At 46.3% G+C, this 11,423-nt stretch overlaps 1 protein-coding gene across 2 annotated transcripts in view; it reads left to right on the forward strand.

Annotated features, from left to right (window-relative positions):
• MAP3K9 (mitogen-activated protein kinase kinase kinase 9) overlaps positions 1-11,423 on the forward strand; it is a 65,194-nt gene that overhangs the window by 36,974 nt on the left and 16,797 nt on the right. For both annotated transcript variants that reach the window (XM_015562026.1, XM_015562027.1), the window contains exons 2-4: positions 1,864-2,044; positions 9,410-9,558; positions 10,490-10,665. In XM_015562026.1, coding sequence (XP_015417512.1) covers positions 1,864-2,044; positions 9,410-9,558; positions 10,490-10,665 — 506 coding nt within the window. The remainder of the gene's footprint in view (positions 1-1,863; positions 2,045-9,409; positions 9,559-10,489; positions 10,666-11,423) is intronic.

Raw genomic sequence — 11,423 nt, forward strand, 5'->3', positions numbered from 1 at the left:
GCAGGGAGAGGGATAGAGAGTTAGAAACATCAATGAGAGAGTTAGAAACATTGATCAGCTGCCTCCTGCATACCCCCCACCGGGGATGTGCCCACAACCAAGGTACATGCCCTTGACCGGAATCAAACCTGGGGCCCTTCAGTCCGCAGGCCGACCCTCTATCCACTGAGCCAAACCGGCTAGGGCCTGGAAAGATTTTTAGTAGATGACATGAAGAAAGGTTTTTTTTTTGTTTTCTGTTTTTTATCTGCCCACCACTCAGAGGCCTGGACCCTTTCAGGCGTTGGAAGCAGGGAGTGGGGAGGGCCGTATCAGGGGAGAGGGTGTGGAGGAAGGAGACTTAGTCCATTAGGTTCAGGGAGTGGCTGGCACAGTTTTCTTTTGTGCCTCCAGCTCCGTGGCTGCTTGTAAACGCTCTTTACTGATGGTTTCCTGAGAACCACGTAGGGCTTGGAGATGGTTGGCCCCCATTCTTTCCATGTGGTAGCAGTTGGACATTGGCTGGGGTTGGAGGGTGGTGGGAAAAGTACAGTTGTATGCCTGCAGGACCTGCCTAAGGCCCTTGTCCTACACCTCCCCAGCCTGAGTGGCAGGGAAGCCTTCCTCCTTCCCTGGAATCCTGTGTTCAGAACTCTGAATTCCACGTGGTCAGTGTCTGGCCCCCGAGCGGCTGTGTTTGCTCTGGGCCTGCGGAACCATCCCACTAGTGAAAATGGAGGCTTGCCCTTCACAGATCCAGGGCGTTCACTCACTGCCCCTCCGGCAGAGTTCCTTGGCTCAGCTTACAGCACTGCAGTCAATTAGCGTTGTTGCTCTTTTGGGGGAGATTGGCTCCCACAGGGCACACTTATCGCTGAATCGTCCTGTGCGTGAGGTGGCTGCCTCAGCTGCTGTCTGAGGAACGCCAGGATGGCTCCCACACCGCGATGCTTTGGCGTTAAAGCCTGGGAGACGGCCCAGTATAACCAGTTCAGCCACCATTTCTTCCTTCCTGGCCATGTTCATAGAGAACATCATGGGAGTGAACGCGTGTGTACCCTCTGACCCTGTCAGCCACTTCCCAATGGGGAGCGGGTGAGTTCCTGGAATAAGGGGAAATCTCTGTGTCCCAAAATGTGTTTCCTTATGAGCTTAAGTAAAGTACCTTGAATTGGTTCATGGAGACTGTCCAGACATGAAACCTTGGAAATCCAACATGCACGTCCATTCCTTGTGGGCTTAGAAAGGACTCTGGGTTATCCTTGTACCTCAGTCTGTGAAGCCGTTGTTTCCTGATGTGTTGTAAAGTGAGCTTATGTGTTTGTATGTACTAGTATGTGTGTGCATTTTCAATGATCGTGTTATTTAGATATTCTTCATGTACCATGAAGTTTAGGCTATAGCCCAGCAGTGCTCTGGCCGACAGAAAGCCCAAGTATCCCCTCCTCAGAGGGGTCAGCTGTGACCTCAGCGCCTTCCTTAGGGGGTGAATGGGCCATGTGTTATAAGATTAAGAGAGAAGGCTCTTGAGTCAGGCTGCCTGAGTTCAGTCCTAGCTTATTTGGTGGGTGGCCTTGGAAAATTTAATGGTGCCATAGTTCAGTTTCCTCACCTCAGTTTCCTCTGTGAAACAGAGATGGCAGTAGTACCCACCTCATAAGGCTGTGTGTGGTTTGGAGATAATGCTGATAAAAGACTTGGCATAAAAATGGTGCCTCGTTGGTGTTTAAGAGTGACAGCTCTGACCATCAGTCGGTCCGTGGTAGCTGCATGATGGAGCCTGTACAGGAGAGGACAGTGGGTCCCCAAAGGCTCTGCATTTGGTGGTTGCCCTGTGACTAATGGCAGACTCTCTGGTTTCTTTGTATTCCTTTCCTGGCCCAGTATTGATCCTCCAGAAGGTGGAGAATGGAGACCTGAGCAACAAGATTCTGAAGATCACTGACTTTGGCCTGGCTCGGGAATGGCACCGAACCACCAAGATGAGCGCGGCAGGGACATATGCTTGGATGGCCCCCGAAGTCATTCGTGCCTCCATGTTTTCCAAAGGCAGCGATGTGTGGAGGTAAGGTGCAGGGGTGCGGGGTCAGTGTCCCTCAGGTCTGTGTTGGCTGCACACACACTTCGGGGCTTGGAGAATTGAGGTTGCATAGATGCCCAGGAACCTCAAGTAGGTCTAAGTGACGCCTTCAGAGCAATCTACACCAATTCCCGAGTTGCCAGGGGACAGTTTCCAATGCTTTCATCTGCCAGAAGTCCCTCCAGTGCCGTGGCAAGTGCACATCTGTGCAGGCCCCTCTCTGTTGGTGATTGCTCCCTAGGGAAGATCAGGGGCAGTGTGTACTCCCATCGTTGACTGTAGGGGGTGAGGGCCCTCCGTCACTCCTGGAGACCTTCACCAGAGTCACCCTGGCTTGCTTAGCGACAGTGCTCTTACTGCTGGACTTGTCCCCACTATAAGCTCCTGGGACGATAAGTATTCACCGTGCTGTCTCTTTTTTCTGGTGACTGGAAACTATCCTTTCCAATTATCCGGTTAACCTTTTTAGCCTATCTGTTGAATGTGGATAAGGAGTAGGAAAAGAAGTCCAAGCATGTGCCCAGAAATGCATAGTCACAGATTGGACCAGCCATCTGCCTAATAAATATCAGCCCACGAGGTCACTTTTGTATTCCTTTAAGAGGAATACAAGTTTTTGTGTGAACATATGGATCTAAAACTCTTGTCCCCACTGATGGGAGGAAAAGAGGAGGAGCATCTACAGAGCATGCAGCCCGTGGCTGTGAGACTGGGCATCACCTTGGTACGCAAAAGAAAGGACTATAGGTTATCGTTGTACCTCAGTCTGTGAAGTCCTTACTTCCTGATGTGTTGTAAAGTGAGCTTATGTGTTTGTATGTATGTGTGTGTATTTTTAATAACAGCGTTATTGAGATAGTCACATTTACCCTTTAAAAAGTATGGCAGTGGTTTTTAGTAAATTTACAAAGTGTTATACCAATCACCATTGTTATTAGTTTCCTAGAGCTGCTATAACAAATTACCACAAACCTGGTGTCTTAAAACCATAGAAATTTATAGTTTGGGGATCAGAAGTCTACAGTTAGTGGCCCTAGGGCCACACCCCCTCCAGAGACTCTAGGGAGATTCTGTTCCAAATAAGGCTTTTGGGTATGAAGACATGGACATAACTTTTTAGGGCCACCATTCAACCTACTATAACCACTATCTATTTTCAGAATATTTTTATTGCCCAAAAAAGAAACCTGATGCCCCTTAGCAGTCATTTCCTAATCTGCCCTGGCAACCACAAACTTACTTTCTGCTCCAGGGGGCTATTCCAGACATTTCATACAAATGGAATCATATCATATATGGTCTTTTGTGACTGGCGTCTTTCATTTAGCATAATGTTTTCAAGGTGTATCCATGTGTTAGCATGTGTCAGAACTTCATTCCTTTTATAGCTGAATAATATTCCATTTATGGATATACCACAATTTGTTTATCCATTGTTCATCAGTTGAGGGACATTTGGGTTTTTTCCACTTTTTGGCTCAGTGCTGCTATGGACATCTGTGTACAAGTTTTTGTGTGAACATATATGCTATCCGTTCTCTTGGGTATATACTGAGGAGCAAAATTGCTGAGTCACGTGGTAATTCTATGTTTAACTTTTTGAGGAACTGCGAAGATATTTATCTTTCTCTGACTGGCTTATTTCACTTAGCATAATGTTCTTCATGCTGTTGCAAATGGTAGGAGTTCTTTCTTTTATACAGGAGCGTAGTATTCCATTGTGTAGATGTACCACAGTTTTTAATCCACTCATCTGCTGATGGGCACTTAGGCTGTTTCCAAATCTTAGCTGTTGTAAATTGTGCTGCTAGAAGTGTATTTCTTTTAAGGAGTAGTCCAGTTAGTCCAGGCTGGTGTGCCCTATGAGATCGTTCAGGAACCCAGGTTCTTTCAGGTCTCTCAGTGCATTGTTCTTGCCTGAATGCTTACATCTGAGTTGACTGTTGCTTCTGCATTACAGTCTGCAGAGAAGGAGAATGAGAGCTTATCCGTGGCAAGCAGTCTGTCTTTCATTTGGAGATGACCCAGAAGTAGTGCACATCTCCTCTGTGCACACCCCATTGCCTGCTCTAGGTTATGTATGCACACCTGGCTCCAAGGGAGGCAGACAGATGTAGGCTGGACAACTATGTGCCCAGCTAAAACCCTTTTTATGGAAGAAGGAGAGAATGGATTCCGGGGGACAATCAACCACTTGCCACACTCAGCTACATCTTAACGTTCTTCATGGGACAACAGGACTCAGTAGCATGATTGTTTTCTACTTTCTACATGCCTGCTAGCCTCTTCTCCCAGCCTGGCCCCCAAATCACTCAGGATTAATTGTCACATTCCCAAGATTTCTGTTGCTGCAATGATTTGGGCAGAGTTGCCTCTGGATACCAGGTACATTCTTAGCAGGAAGAGCAAACCCTATATGCCTAATGTCAGATCTTCTCATAGTGATAGAAATCCAGGCAAGGAAGGGCAAGGCCATTGCAGGGCTCTGTCCATCAGGGAAGTAACAAGGCAGAACCTTTCAGCTTTTACCCAAAGTGTCCTTGTTCCAAGACTAAGCTCCAGGTTTTGCCCTGAAAGCACACATCCTGAAAGCAGGCTTGAGGAGCCTCTGGTGAGAGGCATCTGATGATGTTGTTCTACTACCTGAAGGAGTAGCTGGGAGGTAAACTTCAAATCAACTGCACTTTGGATGAGGTGTCTTGGAATTTGTCTCATGGTCTGTTCTGCCAGTGGCTCTCTGGATTAGGACTGTTCCCCGGGGCTCAAGCCTCCTGACTGAGCGTGGTTGATGAATGTGGTTTGAAAACATAATTCACCCTATTTCTTTCTAGCTTCCTTAGCTTCCATGCTTCAGTATTTCTTTCTAGGACACCATCTATTGAACCTATTACATGAGCCTTTTATCTCTTTCTCTTCAAACCTGCTCATCTAAGTGGCTCCAAATGATCTTGCATCTTTACCAGAAGAAAACATGTGCCCATTGCTATTCATACAGCACACATACACTGATAGCAGCATTTACTGCCCACGAATGCTTACAGGCCAGGCTCTATACTGAATGCCGTACATCGTTTATCTCATGTGTGGGATGAAATGGAGGTATTTTATTGATCATTGTAAGTTTCTAAAGTTACAGTAGTAAAACGTGTTCACTATAGAAAAAATTAGAAAATATGGATAAACAAAGAAAAAAGAAAAAGAAAATCACCCACAACTTACTTCCAAAGATAACCTATATTAATATTTTGGTGTACTCATTCCTGTTTACATGCTCATCCACCCATCCCTTAAAATAGGGTCATTCTGTTTTTTAAGCTACTTTTTAAATATAATATTGCATGAGCATATCAAGAAGTATGTACTGCCAATAAAAATATCAATGTATATGTTACATAAATATGTTAGTAAATATGTTATCATTTTGAATGAGGATCCAGATAACAACAAGAAGAATTGTATGCTACTTTACAATTTACAAAGTGTTTTCACATATTTTAAGTTCAGTTGTTTTTGCCAAAGATTAGTAAACAGTCAGTGAGGTTCCTGAATGTGGGGTCACAGCTGATTACCAAGTGCAAGAGCCCATTCAGGGGGCACCTCTCCCTTTAGGGCATGGACCCCTGAGTTGACGGTTATCCCTAATAAACAGGTTAGCTCTAACTTAGAGATAACACAGGTTAAGAAGAAAAACAGTCCTGGTCCAGTTCAGGTGCGGAATTGCTGTGCCTTTGGTCGGGAAGGATTGCTATCGACTCCGATGCTTTTCTTCAAGTTGAAAAAAATAAAACACCCCTCCCCAACCTTTGACCATACCCAACAGGGGAAGGTTACCACAGCTCTGGAGGTGGCTAATTAATGACATGGGGTGGGGGGGTGAGTTCCCTGAGGGCAGCACTGTGGGAGACGGCGGTTCTCTGTGGGGGAGGGAGTCCCAGGCAGTGTTTCAGCGGGTGCTTCCAGGCTGCTTGAAAATGGTCTTGACCTTCCCTGTCAATCCCAGGAGGGCAACAAATTAAACTAAACTTGAGGTAAATCAGTGGGCTTCTGCCCGCCTCTCCCTGGGGCTCAGACCCAACTAACGTGTATTTCTCCAGTTTCTTTCTTGGACTCTATTGCTGTGAAAGGAACACCAAGACTTCCTTTATATCACCCACCTTCTGTTACAAAAATAAACAGGAACATTGGCAGAGGGAAACTCGGACTGGTTGAGTCATCCCGGAAAGGCTTCTTCCAGAAGGCAGGTGTCCTTCAACAAGGCCCTCCCCACACACGGAGGGCTCTCCCCAGCTCCCACCAGCCACTCTCACATCAGGCCTCTCCAAGGGCAGCACCGATGTTTGCTGGCCACGGGTGGTGACTTCTGGATGAGGAGCAGTTGTTATTCTCTGCTCTGCGAGGTGTAGGGGAGGCCGTCTTTGTACAGATGAGGGAACAGGTCTGGAGCCATGACCTTGCTTTTCCAAGGTCACGTGGCTGGTAAGTGGTAAAGCAGGCATTTGACTGAAGTCTGTCTCGATCTTTCTTGGGGAGTAGTCCTCCCATTTCACTTAGTTGTAGAGCCCTTCAAATGGAATGGAATGCTGATGCCCAAAGAAGCCAGACAGGTATGAGCAGAGCTGCTCGTGTTGCAGCCGAGAGGTGCCTGGCCCCTCCCTTTTCCAGGTGGCCTGAGACTTCTCCATGGGTCACCTAGGGCTCCGCCGAGAACCGTCACATGGGGGATGCTAGGACACAGAGAGGATGCGTGTTTGGATCTTTGAAACTCTACTGTCTTTCCAGGTGGTTAGGGTTCAGACACCATTTGTCTGTGCCTGGATGGGAGAAAGAAGTTCTTTGGGACCGTGGGTGTTCCTTCCTCGAGGTGGAGGTGGGCAGTAATGCCAAGGGCAGGCAAGAGGAAAGTCGCTCTAACCTAGGAATACAGCCAGCAGTACTGAGAGTTTATGTGGTAAAAGCTGCCCAGCATGAGCTCTGTCTGGGGGCCACATTAAAGGTCTGGTAGGAAGTGTAACAGTGCAGTTCTTGGTGGTTTTCAGGCCTTACTCAGGGTTACCCAGTGCACCCTGCAGGACCATCTCACCAGGCACTCACTCCCACACCTCTCCACCAACTCACTCACTAAATGAGTGCCTACGATGTACCAGAGCCTGAGCCAGGCCCTGAGAACGCAGATTAAACACTACTATCCCTGCCCTCTAGGAGCCCATAGGCTGGTGAACAAACAACTACAGAATGTGGCAGCCCAAACAAAGGCTGCGTAACACCTGGAGGGGTTAGGCAAGGCTTCCTAACGTGTCCAATTGTTCCCATCAGCCTCAGTCTAAAATCCAGCACCTTGTCCAGACAAGACTTTGGAACTGTCTACCAGGCTTTTTCCTGTCAAGATATATCAAGTGTTTGGAGGGCTCACTGGGGTAAAGCCATTGTCTTAGGAGACTAGCCAGGCCACTCTGAGGGTCCATCTATAGGGATCCCCTGGCTGCCCTGGCTCATGGGTTGGCACATTGTTGCTCTTTGGGGCCCTGCCAGGCCACTGGGGCTTCTTTAAAGACAAGTTCATGTGCTTGTACGTGCTGATCCCTGTCTCTGGAGCACTAACTCTTCCTTCACTCAGCATTCTAGGTTTAGCTCAAGGTTTAGCAATCTCCCATCCCATCCTGGTCTGGTTTGGGCGACCCTCCTTTGTGCTCTCATAGTATCTCTGTTGTGACTCATTTCTCCATATTCTAATTGAAGGTCTTTCTGTTCCTCTCATTAATCTCTTCGTGGATAAGATCTGTATCATTTTTTTTTTTTAATCCTTACCCAAGGATATGTTTTTATTGAAGGGAGAGGGAGAGAGAGAAAAAAATTGATGTGAGAGAGAAGAAACATTGACCGGTTGCCTCCCATACTCACCCTATCTGGGGATCTGAACCTGCAACCTGAGTATGTGCCCTGACCGGGAATCAAACCCAAGACCTTTCAGCTTCACCAACTGAGCCACACCAGCCAGGGCAAGATCTGTATCTTTTATCCTGCATCCTAGTGTGTGGCATTGAACTTGATGCATAATAAAGATTTAACAGATGTTTAAAATGAATTAATAAATGGTGGTGCATTTGAATCGGATCTTGAAAGACTATTAGAGTTTACCAGGCAGAGACATGGTAGAAGGGCATTCTAGAGAGAAAGAATGGAAAGGTGGTGCAGGGTCCACCATGACTTACTTCATGTACCTGTATGCCCTTAATATATGCTGCTCAACCTTTCTAGAGCTTGCTTTCCTCATCTGCAAAATGATGAAACTTACCTTGCAGGTTTGTTGTAGGGATTCAAGATGGTGTTTGTAAATGGCATAGTACCCTGCACATGCAAGGTACCACGATAAAATAAATACTGGGTTCTTTCTTTCTTTCTTTTTTAAAAAAAATTAATATGACTTTTTGTTGTTTGTAAACTACTGATGAATATTAAAAAACTCGAGGTTTGTGTTGAAAATATAAAAAGAGCCACTGTTCCAACCGTTCATGGCCTTACGTTTTCTTGTCCTGACTCATTCCTGGAAGGATTAAACATGCTGTATTTTGTCTAGTTCTGATTGTGAACTCGTAGAATAGTTATTCCGCTAAACTCTGTGCTCCTCATTCTCTGGCTTCCAGGACCTGTGAAAAGAAATTCTTCATGTAGACTTGCAAGGTAGGGAGGGAGCTCTGATGTCCTCACAGCTGGTGATCTGCTGTGCTCGGCTGGTGCAGGCCCCCTGGCGCAACGTCCCCTTGGAATTAGCGGTGTCCATTAAGGGCTCACACTGATGGGGGCAGGAATCTATTCAACCTAGTGGGCGTTAAAGAAACCTTTTTAAAGATTTTAGGGGGGAAAATCTGTTTGTTTGGAGTGGTCAGCTTTCTGTGTTTCCAAAGCTAAAAAAAATATATTATATATATATTTATATTTGTGACTAAAGCCGAAATTTTTTTAGAACAGAAAAACAGGTATTTTGGGGAGGCTGCCCCTTCTCCCAGTTTATTATACTAACAATAACAATAACAAAATAGCTATGGCCCTTGAGCACTGATTTAAACACTAGAGGAGCTCATTTAATATCGTGAGTCTTGAGAGACTGCTAGTGTTATTTGCCCTTTACAGGTGAGGAATTTGAGGAGCAGACTTTGAAACCAAGGGTGCTTGACTCCAGAGTTTTTGCTTCCCTCCAGAAGGCCTTATGGTCCCCCTTTCATATTACGTTACTACGTCCATTTTGTTCGTCTCCCTACATGCTGGAGAGAACGTGGCGTGCTCAGCAAGCACGCATGAATGAGCTACTTCAGTGCAGTTGCACCTGTGGTTATCACATCTTCTCCTCCCTAGCTACGGGGTGCTGCTTTGGGAGCTACTGACTGGTGAGGTGCCCTTCCGAGGGATCGATGGCCTGGCAGTCGCTTATGGAGTGGCCATGAACAAACTCGCCCTCCCCATCCCTTCTACATGCCCAGAACCTTTTGCCAAACTCATGGAAGGTAAGTGATCCCTGGCCAGGACAAAACTGGAGACGGTTCACCTTCCTATCAGCACTTGATAGATTTTGGCCAATTCTGTGGGATCAGTTACTGAAAGAGGAGATGAAGTGTTAGTCACTCAAGGAGGAATCCTATGGGTGGTTGGAAGAGCTACTTCAAGATGATATTAGCACCCTGATAGTTGATGTCAGAGCTGTCCCTTCTGTCCTTCTCCAGTGACTGTAGATCTTAACTTAGCAACCAAAGCCTGCTATCCAGTTCTTCATTATATTATTAACGCAAATGAAGAAGGTATAGCCGCTTTTATTTTAGGACCTCTGCGTGTCTTACGTGTAGAAATAAAGAGCACCTGAGAAGAAAGGAACTCTCAAAGTCATCTAGTCAAATCCTACAATTTTGTGAGAAATCCAAAGCTGAGAAAAACTAAGTGGATGGGTGGCCACTCCATTAGTAAGAGCTGAGCTGCAAGTAGAAAGAATTCATTTTTCCTGACTCCCACTCCAGTGCTGTTGATCCTTGCCTTCTCAATTGCCCATTGAGGTGGGGGAGGGTAGCTCATTGGTTTTTGAAAAATTGAGGCCCAAGGTGTAGTTACCCACTGTAGGACTGGACTCGTGAGTAACTGGATCAAGTGTGGTAGTGTACTTCACACAAGGGAACTCTTTGGACTTGCCTTTCTTGTGCTGAATCAATAGTCACCATTGGATGGGTGCACAAGTGCAGCATTTTCTTTCCAAGTTCACCCTCTTTGATTGTGATGCTGGGCACCTGGCTTTACTTCCTTAGCCCTGTTTGTGGACCTAAATCCCAGTCTCTGTTTCTGAAAGGAGAAATGAGAGGTAGTTGTCTGGTAAGTGAGGTCATCATATCCTAAGTCTAACATTTGCCTCTATCCATTCATGCTTTTTGTCTGCTCATGTGCTCCGTGAAGATTGCTGGAATCCGGACCCCCATTCACGACCACCCTTCACAAATATCCTGGACCAGCTAACTACCATAGAGGAGTCTGGTTTCTTTGAAATGCCCAAGGACTCCTTCCACTGCCTGCAGGATGACTGGAAACATGAGATTCAGGAGATGTTTGACCAACTCAGGGCCAAAGAAAAGGTAAGAGAAAAAAGATAAAGTCGTGCATTGGATCAGTAAGCCTTCTCTGCTGGGGCCTCTGGGAAGATCCTGACACGACCGCCTTCCTGCTTGGTTTGCAATAACGGGGCAGCTCTTTCCTTCTCTGCTTTGCATGGAAAGAATGCTCCAGGCCTCACATGTGACCTGAAATGGTATAGACTTTTTCTTCTTTTGGAAGTATGGTGGGAATAAGTAGGGGGAGTTGGAGCCAAAGCTCTCCTTGAGCCTATCTACTTCATTGTCCAAACTGAGGGAGCACACCATTGGGCAAGTACCAACGTGGTGTCTCACCTGCCAGCTGAAAGTGCAAAAGAGTTCTCCAAAGGTTTCTTGGCTCTGGACTTTTCGAGGGGTAGCTCTATTCCAAGGATACTTCAACATGGAGAACAGTTATCGGAACACCTTGCCAGTGTCTTTTGGTATCAGAATCAGAAATAGCATGTGGGCTAAAAATACTATGAATCTGAAATTGTTGGGCATTTTTCATGTTTTTGTGAAAAAGGCTGACAGTCCAAACCAACCAGGGAGTTCAGAGACTTAGCCAGGTAGAGATCCATCTTCCTGTTTTGTGGCCGTTTTGTAAATGTCCCCTCTCTATGCCCTTGGTGCAGTCAGTGTCCCCACAGGTAAAGTTAATCAAAGCAGCTGGGTTGCTTTATACTGCAGGGACAGAACTAAATCTAAGGGCTACAGCGAGGGCCCGGAGGGGGGTCTAAATATAGACTTGGTTAATTTCT

Source organism: Myotis davidii, unplaced genomic scaffold, assembly GCF_000327345.1.
Source record: "Myotis davidii unplaced genomic scaffold, ASM32734v1 scaffold17, whole genome shotgun sequence".
NCBI lineage: Eukaryota > Metazoa > Chordata > Mammalia > Chiroptera > Vespertilionidae > Myotis > Myotis davidii.